This window comes from Notothenia rossii (assembly GCF_949606895.1).
Source record: "Notothenia rossii genome assembly, chromosome: 9".
Classification (NCBI taxonomy): Eukaryota; Metazoa; Chordata; class Actinopteri; order Perciformes; family Nototheniidae; genus Notothenia; species Notothenia rossii.
Genome location: NC_136907.1, coordinates 20,030,953 through 20,048,841, shown reverse-complemented (window position 1 = coordinate 20,048,841; position 17,889 = coordinate 20,030,953). Strand labels below are relative to the sequence as shown.

General features: G+C 39.3%; 2 protein-coding genes across 8 annotated transcripts in view; both read left to right on the top strand.

Moving 5' to 3' along the window:
* uimc1 (ubiquitin interaction motif containing 1) overlaps positions 1-2,424 on the top strand; it is a 37,343-nt gene extending 34,919 nt beyond the window's left edge. For all 7 annotated transcript variants that reach the window (XM_079648205.1, XM_079648204.1, XM_079648206.1 and 4 more), the window contains one exon: positions 169-2,424. In XM_079648205.1, the coding sequence (XP_079504331.1) occupies positions 169-346 (178 nt within the window). In that variant the 3' untranslated portion in view covers positions 347-2,424. The remainder of the gene's footprint in view (positions 1-168) is intronic.
* A 1,504-nt stretch (positions 2,425-3,928) lies between these two features.
* The window catches only part of LOC307018119 (hexokinase-2-like), a 23,804-nt gene continuing 9,843 nt past the window's right edge, over positions 3,929-17,889 (top strand). Inside the window, exons 1-3 of the mRNA XM_079648214.1 lie at positions 3,929-4,268; positions 4,932-4,990; positions 9,461-9,576. Coding sequence (XP_079504340.1) covers positions 9,517-9,576 — 60 coding nt within the window. The 5' untranslated portion in view covers positions 3,929-4,268; positions 4,932-4,990; positions 9,461-9,516. The remainder of the gene's footprint in view (positions 4,269-4,931; positions 4,991-9,460; positions 9,577-17,889) is intronic.

Below are 17,889 nucleotides of genomic sequence, written 5' to 3'. Positions count from 1 at the left end.
AAAGTTAAGGCCCTTTTCAAATAAAAACAAGTTCATTAGAGCCGAATAAAACAAAATGGAATGCACCTCTGTGATATTTGATGACTAAGATGAAAACAACAAGCCAAAGATACTTATTTCACCAAACCACGTTTTGAGATTTTTTGTTGTATGTTTGTTCTCTTTTAGAGAAGTCATAGACCTGCGGGATGATGATGATGAAGAGGAGGAGGGTGACAGTGTTTCAGTGCTCAGGATCAGTAACTCTCCCATCAGATCCTTCACTCCCATCTCAGAGGCCACCGACTGCCTTATCGACTTCAAAAAACAGTATCGAGGGAAGAAGCCGCGCCAAAGAAGAAAATGAGGATGACCTGACTGAAAAAACTGGAAACCAGAGCCTTAACTTAAAACCCATCAGGTTGGACGTGACATTACGACTTCCTGATGTTACATATTTATGCCGGTAACTGAATACAAACTGAGCATTTGGAGGACTGATTGTTTTTGTGCCACTAAATGTTACGTTTGTTATTTTAAAGGTGATTCAGACTACCTCTTTATGAATTGAAATATTTCCCTTTGAGTTATTTTGTACGAGTGGCTGTCTTGACAGTATGATTATTGACTACAGCATCATGTCTAAACCCCCGGAGTGTCAATCAGATACATAAAAACATGATACTGGATTTCAACTTTGAATATGAAACTAAATAATTGATTGTATTCTTTGTTTCACCACTTTAGTCAAAATATCTCAACAACGATTAGATGGACTGCCATTAAACTTGTAAATGTTCTCCACAAGATGAATCCTACTATTTATGATCTTCTGAAGTTTTCTCCAGTGCCACCTGCAGGTCAAACACTCAAGTTTATGCCAGGAAAATGCAGCACAACATTCAACATATTGGCATGCTGTTGTTAGCACGTAAAGGTACTAAATTGTAATCCACCTAATATTAAATGTTACAAATTAGCATGTTGCACCAAATTGATTGACAGACATTGATTGGATATTTACCGTGCTTTCCGGACGCAAAAGCACATGCTAGCTTTTTTGCTAATGTTAGCATTTTAGTTAACAGTAAGCTAATGCAAATATTATAATGTGTTAACCTGACTTCAGATTTATGAATCACATCTGATTGATTGATTGATGGCATGGCAGTTGCCAACCTATTTTCTGTCCAGTTGAAAAAATGTTTTACTCTTAAGTGAGAAAGTATTCAATTTTACAGAAATAATTAATTGAGTCTACATCAGAATAATTAAGGCAAAACAAAATTGCAATTAATTCTGTTTCTCAGCTTGTTAGCATGCAGTTGTTAGATAACGTCTCTCAACATGTTAAGAGCTCGGTCTGAAGAGTCGTAAATGTCCTAAAATGGCCACCGTATAGAAATGTATTTACGTTACAGCATGACCTTCTTTCTGCCAAGAACCTAAGGACAAGCAATACACTTTTTTTAGAGCTAAAAATAACAAAGTTGGATCGTCAATTTTTAGTTCTCTTATAAATGTTAATGACACTTGCATATAAGTATTATCAAACACAAATAACAGGAAAAGAAAAGTCCTGACTGCATTTCTTTGACGAATGCACACCTCTAAATGGATCAGAGAACGCCACTATTTGAATATTTTGTGTTGTCAAATTCTGAGATCTGTTAACACATTTTTGGGGATTCAAACGTACTACCTTAACGTCACCTGCTCTTGCTACGATTTAAACATGCAGTCCTGATGGTTTACATAATATTCCCATGGTTTCTTTTTAGGAATCAATTTCAATCTGTGGTATTCAAATCTGCAAATAAGCTTCTCAAAAATGTCTCCCCTCTCCTGTTAAATTGTTTAGATCAGAGCAGTTTGCTTCACTGCGGACCATTTTTATCACACTAAATATTTCCTGCAGAGTTGATGGATATATAAGTACTCGTTTCTTTGTGTCTTTGACTAAATGCTCTGAGTATCGGCATTGAATACTGTAACAGCACTTAAGAGTTAAAATTGTAAGTTGTTGGAAGTAAACTCAATGTAACGCACTGAACGCAAGTTTGTTAATTGTAGAGATAATACAGGAGATGCTACGTGATAATTTTGCAACATAAATTTACTTTTTTTCTTATTTTGTCTCTGAAAAAATCTGATTTTCACACAGATAGTGTTTGTCTGAACCTTCAGTGTGCCATCGTTACATTTTACTTGCATTTCCTGTGAGACTTTGAAGCAATGCGGGGACATTCAGACTGTTTTGTAAGACTCTGTCACAAGGGTGTGTTGCACCAACTGTGCCAAAGTTTAGCAGGATAAACTGTTACCTAAGTCAACTTCAAATAACGGATTGAAAGACTTGTATGCCCTGAATTAACATTTTATTTATAATGTTACGGTCAAAAGTGCACACACATTATCAGCAATAAAAAAGAGTGTCACCTTTAATGCATTTAACTGCTGCTCTTTTTTAACTATTTACCATGGATTCTTTTTTATTAAATAAGGATTAGACTTCTGGTTATTTACTCCGTTAATGGACTGATTATTAAGTGATCCTGTTACCCCTGTTTTTAATGTTTAGACCAGTTTATTAAGAACAGATTATTTTCTTCTGAAAATCTCAGAACTAAAAATAAATGTCACATGTGACCCTTATCCTCTTCTGTAAAAGTCTAAATACAAAACTTTATAGATTATTATGTGGTGTAAAAAGTAGTCGAAAGGTATAAAACCTCTGACAATTGTTCAAATTTTACTGTGGCGCAGTTGAGTACAGTATGTGCGTTGGTGTTGGGATCAGGGGGTCACAGGTTCAAACCCCACTGCAGTCAGCATGTCGTTGTGTCCCTGGGCAAGACACTTCACCCCAAATTGCTCCTGTAGGGATTGCCCACAGTATTGAGTATAAGTCGCTTTGGATAAAAGCGTCTAACAAGTAATATGTAATGCAGCGGTTACCAACCTTTTTCAACTCAGGGCCCACTTAAGAATCACATTTTTTTTTTCGCAGCCCACATTCAACCATAAACAATACGGAGGCTAAATAAAGTTCTGATTGGTCAATTCAGAACATGTGACACGTTGTTGATCCAGTAGTACAGACCGCTGTCAAGGACTGTAATGACCATTGCTAAGGAGGATCGAGAAAGAGAAAGGAAAAGAGGTTAAAAATAAATAAATCTTAATAATGAAAATGTTTCCATACAAATCATAATATTTATGTAAATACAACTATTCTTCTGGCTAAAATACATATTTTTAAAAGTCGATCAAGGAGTAATCTTAATGTAAGGTGTTTGAAGAGTAGATTAAAAATACAATTTATTTTAGAAAAAATGATTGCCACACAAAATCAAAGGGTGGCTCAACACGCCATGAAATGGGAAATAATGAGCTCTAACGAAGAGTGGGATTAAAGGAACAATACATATTCTTGCCATGTTGTGCTTTTGGATATCTGGTTGTCAACCTATTTTTGTTTGCGAAATGTTGAAGTGATCCTACTGACTGTATCTTTATTTATTCTGTTTTTGTTTGAGATGGGAATGTAATCTCCTATGTTATTGTTATGTCCATGTTTCTGTCTTTAGCCTGTACACAAAAAATAAAAAAATAAAAAATGTGGCGGCCCAATTGCAATGCCTATGGGTTACCTATGGGGTATCCCACAGGTTGGGAACCGCTGATGTAATGTCTTATAGAAGGTAGAGTAATAAGTAAGAAATAGCCTATACATTATAAAGTGGCATGGAAAATAATGATTTTTATCTGAAGGACATTACTTGAGTAAACCAGTGTGATAAACAGTATTTTTGTAAGGAAAGGAGGACGTTTGCAAACTTATTTCAAAGCAGAGATAATGACCCCTAATGTAAGGTAGAACTATTTTGTGTAAAATGACTGCGCTCCTCGTGCGCCTTTACCCACAGAGACAAATGCCTCTGCACATGAAACGAGCACTCCTTAATTTCCTTTTGGGTTCACCAGCACCACACGGTGTCCTCTCGGCCAACCTCGGCTCTGGTCACCTTAAGTTTCGGTTTGTTCCGTGAAATCAGCTGTTTGGATCCGTGCGTAAAACATGACTCACCCGGACATCCTCCATCTGTCAGCTCACAGCAAACACTGCGCTTCTTAAAGTTGCGAAATCATTAACTCTGCAGATGAAGTGGGTGGAAACTTTTATACATACAGTCTATGGTGTGAACGCAAGCCGAGTTCTTTCTCTCTTGTCTTATTCTCTGAGGAAGTTAATTTCTGTCTCTCGGACGAAGCGCTGCAACACACCTGTAAGTTACTTTTCACTTGTTTTGTGCGAAAAATAAACACCAGGTTTTGAAACAGAGTTGAATTTTCCACAATATTATTGTGACTTTTCTAAAGTTGGCCCTCTATCAATTACCTTTTTTAAAGCCTCACTTATGTATAGTGGGTCACACTTGTAGACCAACGTTACATGTGATAATCACTGTAGCCTAGATGTGCTGTTAAAGGTTGTCAAACAGGTTGCTATTTAAAGTTTTTCCACATGCCATTCTCATTATTTTTGTTTAATTAGGATTTTAACGAAATTCTTGGTAAAAATGTTCATCTTTCTTTTCTCAAACTGTGATTTGACGCCAATAGTCTTTGTTTTCCTTTTAATGACACCCAAGCCACCCCCAAAACCCCAGATCATGAACGACTAAGCTTTATTAAGTGACTTTTCAAAGTAAGGTAGGCTCTATTTATTAGCTTGTTTAAATTCTCATAAAATGTTTCTTAAATTGGGTCACCTTGTTCTGCTGCTGTTGTACTGACATGGAAAGTAAAACCTTGAGTCAGGTTAACTTTACATGTGATGATCCCAGTTCAAGCTATTCTAAAGAGTACATTTCAACCTGTTATTTAGATGATATACATTGGCTAATATAAGATAAAGCTAATAATGTGTTATGTTCTTTTCCTGCAAGTGACGAGGCATTGCTGAAATACCACCTCTAAAAATAAACTGCATCCAGGTAGAAGAAAAGTGAGTGTTCAAGGTTTTCATTCTTGCTAACAGGCACTGTGACACACTTAAGGAATGCAGTTTTTAAAAACCTATACTCTGACCTTAAAATCAAAAACCAGTGGAGTTAAAGGTACGGTAGGTAATTCACTTCAGAAACACTTTTTGTTAAATTCCATGGAATGCTCTTAACATCCCGATAGCAATGAATAAATGTAATGCGTTGACAATAAATATATACAAATATTTCATCTGTGGAAGCCGTGGCGCTATAAAACGCAATTATAATAGGCAGATAATTGGACTTGGCTTACCTGCCTGTCCGCATTTCATCTCGTGCATAAACTTATCTCGTGCCCTCATTGGTCATGTGCGCGTTCGTGTGTGTTGGAGGAGGGGCTCTGTAAGGAAGTCTGAAGGAAGGGGCATATTTTTTTCGGTTGTTTACTTTCAAATTCTAGCTTACTCGAGTCGAGCCTGTTTCTCCATGCTTACCTACCCTACCTTTAAAAGGCCAATAAGTTTCATGTGATATTATCTTAAGGGTGCACTCCTCCCTAAAAGCTAACCAAAGGTAATCCAAAGTGATGTCATCAGCTGAAGCCTCCCCTGTCAGAGATGCTAAATCTTTTGTGAATCTTCTTCAGGGTGTGTCAGGGTTTCAGTGATGTTGCTGGAACAGGTATTCTAATTAAGTACTAAGTACTGCATAAAAAATGGTACTTAATTTTTTTGTATTTAATAACAATTAGGAATATGTAGCCTACTTAAAGTATTCGGAGTAAAGTCATTGCAAAAAAAACTCTAAACACATTTAAATATATAGGCTAATAAATATTTTAAAGCAAAAGCAGCAAAACTTCACATTTAAGAAGTAACATATTTTTGAACATAAAATGTTAACTACTTGAGTAAATGTGCTCTCCATCTCCATGTTACTTTCCATCACTGTACTTGACAGTTACTTTATTTCAGATCTGTAATTCTAAATCTCTAAATCTGTCATGTAACTGGACTTCCCAATCCGAGCCTTTTAGTATTTAGTATGCTGATACCTTCTGATCTGTTATGTGTGCTTTAATGTTGTGTAATTGCCTATGTGACGCATTCAAAAAGATAGCTGAAGCTCCTTTTTCACAAGATATTGAAGATGTTTGTTAAAAAAGTATACGGTTAATGTTAAACTATTGATATTCTATGAATGGATGTAGTGTACAGTGACTTCTAACAACTTGTCGGCCTGCTGCCGGTGGAAACTGAGAATAGAAGCTGAGTTTGTTAAATCAAAACAAAGGGCTGAAAGAAGCTAAAACTCTCCTTAAAGCTGAGTTGAGCTGCAATCTACTGTAAAACAAACCCTTAATAGTTGTGTAGGCAGAACTTATTGTGAGGATTTCCCTTTTCTGAAAGAAATAAGGCAAAACATTTATAAAAAAATGATCGAATTGGAATTACTGGAGGCCTGTTAGCTGTTCTATATTACCAAAAAACTATTATTATTTTCTCTGATTAATGGGAAAAAGGTCTGGTATTTAAGGCCACTAAATTAATACTTTTACAACTTCAACTACAATTCATACTCTTAATTGAACTAATGCTGTGTTGTCTGGTTGAGTTCTGGAGTTCAATGAGGATGTTAGAAGCAGATTTCCTCAGACAGTATTGAGCCCTTTTTACCGTGTGACTCCTCACTTCAGTATCGAGCCAAGATCAAAAGTGAAAGCTCAGTTCCCAAGATAGAAATCTCATTTAAAAGATAACCTCACATGACGATATCTAATTACAACTTTCTCTCTATTCGTACCCCACTTGTGTGTTTTGTTAGCACACTGGTTAAAGTAACCCTTAAAATGTACTTTTTTTACGTTCTCCTTTGTATTTGTTATTCGTTTATGGACTCTAAAAGTCAAACAGGACTTGTTCCCCTTTTTATGTCACATTACTGTTTGGGGACCTGATACTGTAAAGCAACGTGATCTATGATGAAATAAAAGCTGTTGTTACTGTCAATTTGTTTCAGAGTTAAAATGTATTTGCAGTATTAAATTATAAACCTATGGTTACCAGTATAGTGGTGCAATTTCTGGTTTGGAAATACGATTGATTGCACATGAAGCCACCGTCTAAACGGTCTTTTGTAACAATCCACATCTTAAACTCGATCCCTTACATCAAAAAGAAACTACTTAGATTTACAAATTACATGGTTTAGATTCATTTAGCAAAATGTTTCATGTCTTTATCAAGGAAATGATCAGTTATTATTGTTGATTAATTCCATGCTTATTGAGTGTCACCATGAAGAAGCACTTAACACAACACTTGAACTTGATGTGAACAGCGTTGGTTTTGCAGGTATTTTACCATAAAATTGAATCAAAATATGAAAATATAAATGTCTGATTCACATTTCATGACTATCAAATCAAGATATTCCAATTTAGACCAAAACAGTTTAAGCTGTTCATATGGTCTTTGAAAAAGTGTTTTAGCAGATGTGTAGATTAATACCTCAGAAAATTGCAGATAGCACTCCTGTTAGAATTACTTAAAGGTGGGGTATAGGTAAGTTTGAGAAACTGGCTCGAGATATACTTTTTGTTATATTCCATGGAATGCTCTTAACATCCCGATAGCAATGAATATCTTAAGTGCTGTGACAAAAAAAACATACAAAAATGTCATTTGTGGAAACCGTAGCGCTGTAAAAAGCACTAGCCGGCCCGGCTAAAATAACTGGATGGTCTACCTGCCTGTCATCCTTCCATCTGTGCACAAACTTATCTCGTGCCCTCATTGGTCATGTGCGTGTTCGTGTGTGTTGGAGGACGGGCTCTGTAAGGAAGTGGCAGATTTTTTCCGGCTGTGTATTTTCAAATTCTAGCGCACTCGAGCTGGTTTCTCCAAAATTACCTGCCCCACCTTTAACAATTTAATAATGTGTAGCTAATGAGCCTAGCTAACTTCTTATTAGCAATGCTAACATCTATGCTAGTTAGCTACTGTTGACCTTCTCAATGCCTCTCCCTCTCCTCTTCCTACTACCTGTTTATTGGATTTAATCCTTGTTTCTGGGACTTCTGTGAGTTAGTAAGCATGAATCAGTTAAATTACACCTCCCATAAAGATTTTTATGTCTGACTGTTAGCTAAATGACTGTAAATGCAAAAAAAAACATCAACTGTTAGATTTTTTTTTTTTAGGTTAAACACACAACAGAAGCAGCTTCCCACACTAACTATCAAACTAAGGCACGAAACATACTAGGCTTGTTTAAGACAAGCGAGACCTGCGCAGACCTGCGCAATTTCGATCAACGTCTTGCTAGTGCGTTGCATGATGGTTAGTCATTTTGTCCGACTTGCTCTGGAGGCTCGCCTACATGAGATGTTCAAATCTCGCGGGACAAAGACGTCCGCAGCCTTGAGAGCGAGGCGAGGCGAGGCGAGGCGCCGCAGTTCCTCTCCACGGGCTGCGGAAGCGAAATGCTTGATGGGAAACGACTCGCTGGTATCTCGAGCTGAGCGCTCATTGGTGGTTTTTACCACGTTCTGGTGAGGAAACTCTCCAATTGGCTCGGCAAAAGTTTGTTGTTGTTTTGTGTCAGTTTTACGTCGCCCCCCCATTAACATTTTTCATAATTGTTCCACAATGTTTATCATCATGAAATTAATATCTATACTGTATATGTTATACTATACTTGCACTGCTTACCGTTTTCATACTTTATATATCTTAGCATATTCATACACACTGTTCATTGCTCACAGGCTGCTGTGTATATTCATACCCCTCACTGTTTATTCATCATTCAATTCATTCAATATTTCATTCTGTAGATTGTGTACATTACTTTTCACTTTACTGCTTGTTGCACTCCTGGTTGGAAGCTAAACTGCATTTCGTTTTCTCAGTACCTGTAATCTGTGCGATAACAATAAAGTTTAATCTAATCTTGAGCAGGAACAAATGTATTTACTTAGTACATATCTGACATTAAGGATTAAACACATGTGTGCATTCTTTATAAATGCAAACCCAGTCAAGACGACTCCGGAGGTGGCGGAATGCACCTTAAAGTTGTTTGCAATCCGCCAAAAACCCGAGAGAAGAAGAAGAAGAACGCGAAGAAGTAGTAGTAGAAGAAGAAGAAGCCGACTCGGAGCTGTCCGACTTCAGGCGAGCTTTTTCAGACCTCCCCCGGCTGCGATCGGCTATTCTCGTCTACTTTCGAGGCGAGCCGCAACGCGTCTCAAACAAGCCTACTACCAATAGAAATACATTGCTTTTAAAATCGTTCTATATGACACGAAAAAAATGCGAAAATCATGTTAATCAATAGATGACTATAACACGAAATGCCATGAGACTGGGTTGAATTATCTATGCACAAAAGAATATTACTTTATCTGCATGGATTTATGCTTCTTGAAATTAAAACAATGTATTCTTATTTTGGTGACCTTTTACCCTGTAATTCATTCTGTCTAGATAAGCACCGCAAAGGTAATCTGCGAGAACAGCAACCAGTTTTCCAAGAAGGCAAAATGGGTGATGACAGTGCGACTCTGCACATGGACGGCATCCCTGCAGACACGCTCCTTAAGGTATGTAACCTGAAGAAGAAAAACGATTGTTGTTGTTGTCGTTTGTTTAGATTCTGCTCACCATTGTGAAGATCAAGGGCCTCATTTATAAAGGGATATACGCTCAAAAAATGGTGTACGGCAGTTTCTACGGAATGTTTGCGATTTATAGAATACTAGCTTGACGGGAAAACGTGCAGTCCTCCACGCAAACTCTAACCCATGCGTACGCACTAAGCACAAAAACGGGAGAGACGAGAAACTGCGACACCGTTGGCAGAAGGAAGAATGGAGAGAAATGTGTGGAAATAATACCATAAATAAAATGTTACCTCTCATTTATCATATATGAAGAATTCATTTTCAAACATTGATTAAAGCCAATCTTAAAATGATTTAACAAACGCCTGTTTGAGACTCCTCAGTGCACATAAAAACATAACTTGGAGAAATAAATAAATACGGAAATGTTATTTACAACCACCTCGAATATGTTGTGTTAATGTTATGAAATGTTTTCTCATAAATGATGCGGTAAGCAGGAGGACAGAATTACGTCTAAACGGACGCCGTTTTGCATTTCTATAGGTTGTCGATACGAGCATGGTTTTATATATGTTTAATACATGTTTAATCATGTTTTATGCCGTTTGCCACGACTTGATAAATCGCTCGTAAAACACAGGAGGTATGGAAACTAAGAGCACCATATGTGGTAAATTGTACAGCTAATATAACACAACACATTAGTTGTATTTCCTTTAACTGTTGGATATAGAGTTGCTGCGGAGGGGGGGTTGAGATGCACAGGCTGCAGTGGAGAAGCTGCGCACAGCTGATCGGCAGCTGGGACGCAAACCACCAAATACAAACAAATAATTCAGATCCAGTCGTCATGACTCCACTCCGGAGGGATTCCCCGATCATTTCGTAAAGTTTCTCATCAAGGGGGGGTCTCCTGTTCCCGGTACAAACACACTGCCTGAGGAAGGCTATGTGTATTTTTTTTGTCATTAACCTTTTTCGGACCACTTATTTATTTATTTTGGTGACGATCCGACCTCCATGCTGCTACTCTGGTTCAAACTGCATCCACCAAAGAGTATGATTTATCTCGACCTCCCCAAAATAACCAGAATCTGACACGGTGTGAGATGTTTTTTTTAGCTGTTCTGTCGTCATTTCCTGCGATCTTCTCCATGCAGTCAGTCAAAATGAGTAGGCTTGTTTGAGACAAGCGAGACCTGCGCAGACCTGCGCAATTTCGATCAACGTCTTGCTCGTGCATTGCATGATGGTTAGTCATTTTTGTCCGACTTGCTCTGGAGGCTCGCTCACATGAGACGTTGAAATCTCGCGGGACAAAGACGCCCACAGCCTTGAGAGCGAGGCGCGGGTTATGGCTAGAAAGGATCCGTCTAGTGTAAATATGACGTCACGTTCTCGTTGTAACTCTCGTTGTAATCGGAGCGGCTCGGAAACACATCTACAGCAGTAACATGATGCAACATACACATTAATGCAGCAGCAATATTAGTAGAGAAACATCAGACTTAATAGTAAAACACTGCAAGGGAACATTTTATTGCACCAGGAGCTATCTTGGGACTTTTACTGCGACAACGTTGACTTGCCTGTAAATAAAAAATAAACCATAGTGTTGGTGATCTACAGAGTTGTCATTCTTCTTTGAACACCAACAAGACCGCTAACACCCTATTTCAACAATCACACTCCCTGTCATTGACATAATTAATAGATAGTTTAGCTTCTCACCATCATTTGCTGTGGCCAACTGATGTTAACGATCGTAACTGAAAGGCTGCCTCCCAAACGTAAACATTCAGCCACGTGACTTGTGAACTCTCGCGAGAGTTTTACACAAGACGGATCCTTTCCAGCCATAACCGAGGCGCGGCCAGGCGCCGCAGTTCCTCTCCACGGGCTGCGGAAGCGAAATGCTTGATGGGAAACGACTCGCTAGTATCTCGAGCTGAGCGCTCATTGGTGGTTTTTACCCCGTGCTGCTGATGAAACTCTCCAATTGGCTCGGTAAAAGTTTGTTGTTGTTTGGTGTCAGTTTTACGTCGCCACTTCCATTCACATTTTTCATAATTGTTCCACAATGTTTATCATCATGAAATTAATATCTATATATGTTATACTATACTTGCACTGCTTACCGTTTTTATACTTTATATATCTTAGCATATTCATACACACTGTTCATACTGCTCACAGGCTGCTGTCATTCACTTCATTCTATCTTTTATTCTGTAGATTGTGTACATTACTTTTCACTTTACTGCTTGTTGCACTCCTGGTTAGAAGCTAAACTGCATTTCTCATTGTCTCAGTACCTGTAATATGTGAAATAACAATAGAGTTGAATCTAATCTGGAGCAGGAACAAATGTATTTACTTAGTACATATCTGACATTAACGATTAAACACATGTGTGCATTCTTTATAAGTGCAAACTTAGTCAAGCCGACTCCGGAGGTGGCGGAATGCACCTTAAAGTTGTTTGCAATCCGCCCAAAAACTGAGAGAAGAAGAAGGCGAAGCAGCAGCAGAAGAAGAAGCCGACTCGGAGCTGTCCGACTTCAGGCGAGCTTTTTGAGACCTCCCCCGGCTGCGATCGGCTATTCTCGTCTACTTTCGAGGCGAGCCGCAACGCGTCTCAAACAAGCCTAATGAATGAAATAAATAAATCGCAAACATTCCGTAGAAACTGCCGTACACCATAGTTTCTTTTACTATTTATAGGCAAATATGGGCGTTACGTGAAGCCCGCAAAAGCTCCACCGCATTTCGAGTCGGTTGTGATTTATAAAGGGAAACCGGTATCAGTCCACGATCGGCTCGGGTACACGATCGGCTCGGGTGCATATCGTCATATGACGGATGCGACGGATATGCACCGGAGCCGATTGTGTACCCCGAGCCGATCGTGTACCGACACCGGCGTAGGAAGTGCCATACGCACTTTCCTCGCCGGTACGCAATGTTTGGTGAATTGGAAAGTGGCGGAAAATGTATGGATCTATTTTTCTGATTTCTACTTTGTAAGCAACCTTCCCACATCAACCCTACGCACGGCGTTATACATGAGACCCCAGATTGGGACACCACAGCATTTACAAGTCAAATTCTGCTAACATAATGCAGTACATTTGCATCACACCGGACAGAAGATAAATCAGCATTTACCAGCCATTCACTTTGCTGGTGGACACCCTTTTATATTTTGCACCCTGTAACCACAAGTGAAAACAATATTTAATGCACACAAGGAAAAAGTTGTGGGCTACACATTTTTGCAGTGACGAATAAAAAAGTGCTTCAGTCTAGCTGTGTAAAAGTTACATTTTTGAAACATTTATGACTTTCTGTCTCTGTTTTTTAAACATTGTTACTCACTGTCTGTTTTGGGAAGTCTTTGTTTCTGCTTCTGGGAACATACTGAGATTAAGAAACCACAGATTGCATGAGTAGGATTCATGCAGGACATTGAGTCATAGGATCATTAAGTGAAATAATAACTGATGTTGTAACAATATTAGTATCATTTTGCAATAGACTTCCAGTTAAGCTTTGTATTCACCAAATCACTAGGTTTTATTGAATAAAATGTCAATATACTTGTACTTCACTTGATTGCTTCCAGTTTCTCCTACTATCCATCCATCCATCCATCTTCTCCCGCTTATCCGTGGTCGGGTCGCGGAGGTAGCAGTTCCAGCAGAGAGCCCCAAACTTTCTTTTCCCTGGCTACATCAACCAGCTCTGACTGGGGGATTCCAAGGCGCTCCCAGGCCAGAGAAGAGATATAATCCCTCCATCTGGTTCTAGGTCTACCCCTTGGTCTCTTCCCAGCTGGACGTGCCTGGAACACCTCCCTAGGGAGGCGCCCAGGTGGCATCCTAACTAGGTGCCCGAACCACCTCAACTGGCTTCTTTCGACGCGAAGGAGGAGCGGTTCAACTCCGAGTCCTTCCCGGATGACCGAACTTCTCACCTTATCCCTAAGGGAGACACCAGCCACCCTGCAGAGAAAACCCATCTCGGCCGCTTGTACCCTCGATCTCGTTCTTTCGGTCATGACCCATCCTTCATGACCATAGGTGAGGGTAGGAACGAAAATGGCCCGGTAGACAGAGAGCTTTGCCTTCTGGCTCAGCTCCCTTTTTGTCACAACGGTGCGGTAAAGAGACTGCAGTACCGCTCCTGCTGCTCCGATTCTCCGACCCATCTCACGCTCCATTGTTCCCTCACTCGAGAACAAGACCCCGAGATACTTGAACTCCTTCACTTGGGGTAAGGACTCATTCCCTACTTGGAGTGGACAGTCCATCGGTTTCCTGCTGAGAACCATGGCCTCAGATTTGGAGGTGCTGATCCTCATCCCAGCCGCTTCACACTCGGTTGCGAACCGATCCAGTGAGTGCTGAAGGTCGCAGACCGATGAAGCCATCAGAACCACATCATCTGCAAAAAGCAGTGGTGCAATCCTTAGTCCACCGAACTGCAGACCCCCTCCCCCACGACTACGCCTCAAAATCCGATCCATGTATATTACAAACAGGATTGGTGACAAAGCGCAGCCCTGGCGGAGGCCAACGAGGCCAACCCTCACCTGAAATGGGTCCGACTTACTGCCGAGGACCCGGACACAGCTCTCGCTTTGGGAGTACAGAGATTGGATGGCCCTGAGTAGAGACCCCCTCACCCCATACTCCCGCAGCACCTCCCACAGTAACTCCCTGGGAACCCGGTCATACGCCTTCTCCAAGTCTACAAAACACATGTAGACTGGATGAGCGTACTCCCAGGCCCCCTCCAGGATCCTTGCGAGAGTAAAAAGCTGATCCGTCGTTCCACGACCAGGACGGAATCCGCATTGTTCCTCCTCAATCTGAGGTTCAACAATCGGCCTGACCCTCCTTTCGAGTACCTTAGAGTAAACTTTCCCGGGGAGGCTGAGTAGTGTGATGCCTCTGTAATTGGCACACACCCTCTGATCCCCCTTTTTGAAAAGGGGAACCACCACCCCGGTCTGCCACTCCTTCGGTACTGTTTCCGACTTCCACGCAACGTTGATGAGACGTGTCAACCATGACAGTCCCTCAACACCCAGAGCCTTCAGCATTTCTGGGCGGATCTCATCCACCCCCGGGGCTTTGCCACTGTGAAGTTGTTTGACGACCTCAGTGACCTCCCCCCGGGAGATTGGTGTCGATCCCCCGTCATACTCCAGCTTTGCCTCTAACATAGAGGGCGGAGTTGTCGGGTTCAGGAGTTCCTCAAAGTGCTCCTTCCAACGCCCTAACACTCCATCAGTTGAGGTCAACAACGTCCCATCCTTACTGTACACAGCTTGGATGGTTCCCTGCTTCCCCCTCCTGAGGTGTCGGACAGTTTTCCAGAACAACTTTTGTGCCGCCCGAAAGTCTTTTTCCATGTCTTCTCCGAACTTCTCCCACACCCGCTGCTTTGCCTCGGCCACGGCTGAGGCTGCTGCCCTTCGGGCCTGTCGATACCTTGCAACTGCCTCGGGAGTCCCCCGGGATAACAAATCCCTGAAGGCCTCCTTCTTCAGTCGGACGGCTTCCCTGACCACCGGTGTCCACCAGGAGGTTCGAGGGTTACCGCCCCTTGAGGCACCTAGGACCTTGAGACCACAGCTCCCTCCTTTCTCCTACTACTTTACATATATATAGTAGCACAGCACAACATTTGTTTGAGAATTTAAATTACTTTCCAAATTAAGAAATAGGTATACAAATAAATGATGATATTGTGAACCCCAAGCTATGCTGCAGTGTATATATATATATATTAATACATATTGAATATATCACATTACATAATGTTATTTTCATAAAATACTTTATGTTCTTTTTTTTCTTAACAATATCCATAAAATAGAGAAAGGATCAATACAAAGAAGCATATCTTAATTGTCCAGCATGATAATATATATAAATAGATATTAAAAGATTAATAATAATCACATGTTTACCATCAATATTAAAAACATACCTTATAAATGCATAATAATTAAAACCAATAAAAATGCTTGAGAAGTACTTTGATTTAAGCCGATAAAGAGTATATCAATGTAAGGTCCAAACCATCAGTCATGATGAAGGCAGGAAGGCACGCCTTCCCTCTGGTAAAGAACCAGCAAGCATGTAGAGACAAGTGACAAAGAGGTTCATCACGAGAGGAGGAGATTAGGAAATGCCTATAAAAAACACGCCTATGGAAAGTTACTGCAACAGGACAATAAAAGAGGAGACATGCAGGAGGAGAGTCCACAAAAATATTATGAAATGATCCCATAAACTGTAGGGGTCTCCTACATGTTTGTAATAGTGGGAATATAAAATAATAATAATAGTGAAAAGTTCAATAATTTAGCACATTTCATTTGAAAAATGTGTTAAAAAGTATATGCATGCTTATATTGTAGGTGTTTCTCTTGTAAAATAAGCAACAAGTCACATTAAAAGTTAGCTGTAAAAGATTGATGTTCTTAAAGCACACACACACATGTTGCAACTTATGTCTTGCTGAAACTCGTCCGAGGTATTTTAGATACTCAAAACAAAGAAGATATGTGGAAAGCCGCCAAAGCCCAGCCGCCAAACTAAATATTCACCATGATACAAAAAAAAAACAGAGTGGTTGTGAAACTGGTCCTGTTTGTGATCCAGTCTAAGCCTCCATGATGAAAACCCTTTATACACAAACACAATAATCCTGCACAGATTTCACAAATTCACACTTTATATATATATATATATATATATATATATATATATATATATAGGGCGTGTCTGCAATCAGGAGTTTATTGGATTTAGGAGGCTAACGTTAGCTACATTTGACTTAATAACGAGACAGATACTAACAAGTGCAAATGTGCGAAAGCTTTAAACCTTTGAGCCATTTCACCCCAGTTGCACTCCTCTATGCACGGTATATTTATTACTAATATTAATAATAAAGCTTTATTTTTAGAGTACTTTTCATACACAAGAAACAACAAGAAAATCGATTCAGGTCAACCAGGTCGGGATAACCCTTGTATAATATATATATTAAAAAAAACAATAATACAAATCAATTATGATAATAATAATATAAAATAAATAGAAAACTAATACCAACAAAATGAAAAAGAATATGAAAATAAATAAACAATAAGAATAATAAAGATGAAACTAGCTATTTAAAATATAAACTATAAAATAAATAAATAAAATATTTTAGTTTGGCTATAATCAATATTAAACAAAACCATTTTTTGTTACAGTATTCTCTATAACCACTTAAAATAGGTTAAGTTTGAAAAAGTGCCAAAACCAAAAATCCTCGCGCTGATCTTCTTTTTTATGTTTCCATAAAGCATTTCCTTCCAAAAACATTAGTTATTAAAGAAGCTTCTCTTGTGCTCAAGTTCAAGGTTGACTATTTCAAAATAAACTTTATTGAGAGTCCCTATAGAGACAAAACAACAAACGCAGTCCATAATAACAGGACAGGAAGCTGCACATCATTTCTGGAGCATGTGATCAAAATGTCCTCCCTGCCTTAAATCCAGCTAAATGTTACCGAACCCTAAACAAAAACAAGGTATTAAAACAAAGATGAAATTGTTAACGTCATGGACCAGCTTTTAATCCCTAATAGAGAGTTGTGAAAGAATATGCTCTCACGTGCTCGCCACTCTGTAGAGCAATAACGTTAATGTAGAAATCTAGATGCAGTTTTAAAAAAGTCGTTTTCCAGCTCCAAAGGAATGGGAAAACAGGAAGAGAACTGTGAATTGTTGTTGGCATCTCCAGAGGATCGTCACTTGTCGGCCTTTTCCTGCAGAATAACACGTCATTTAACAGAAACGTCATTTTGGTTTGCAAACCTTTATGTTGCTGGTGGCATGTTTGACAGCTTTAAGTGCACATTTCTAATACTTTTTATGATTAAAAGCAATATAGAAAAAAAAATTACGCATTAAATGATACAGATCTGTCCAATAATACCTTGTTGACCAGAGGTGGAAGAAGTACTAAGTAAAAGTAACAATACTGCGGGGTAAAATTACTCTGTTACAAGTAACAATCCTGATTTCAACATTGTACTTAAGTCAAAGCAAACAAAAGTATGAGGATTAAAAATAAGTACATTAAGTAAAAGTATTTGTCATGCAAGTTGGCCATTTTTATATTTTAATTTATTCATTGGTGGATTAATGTGTTCATCACTTCACTGTAATGTGTGTCTATTTATATCTTGTATTAATAACCTACATCTGCAAAGTAGGTA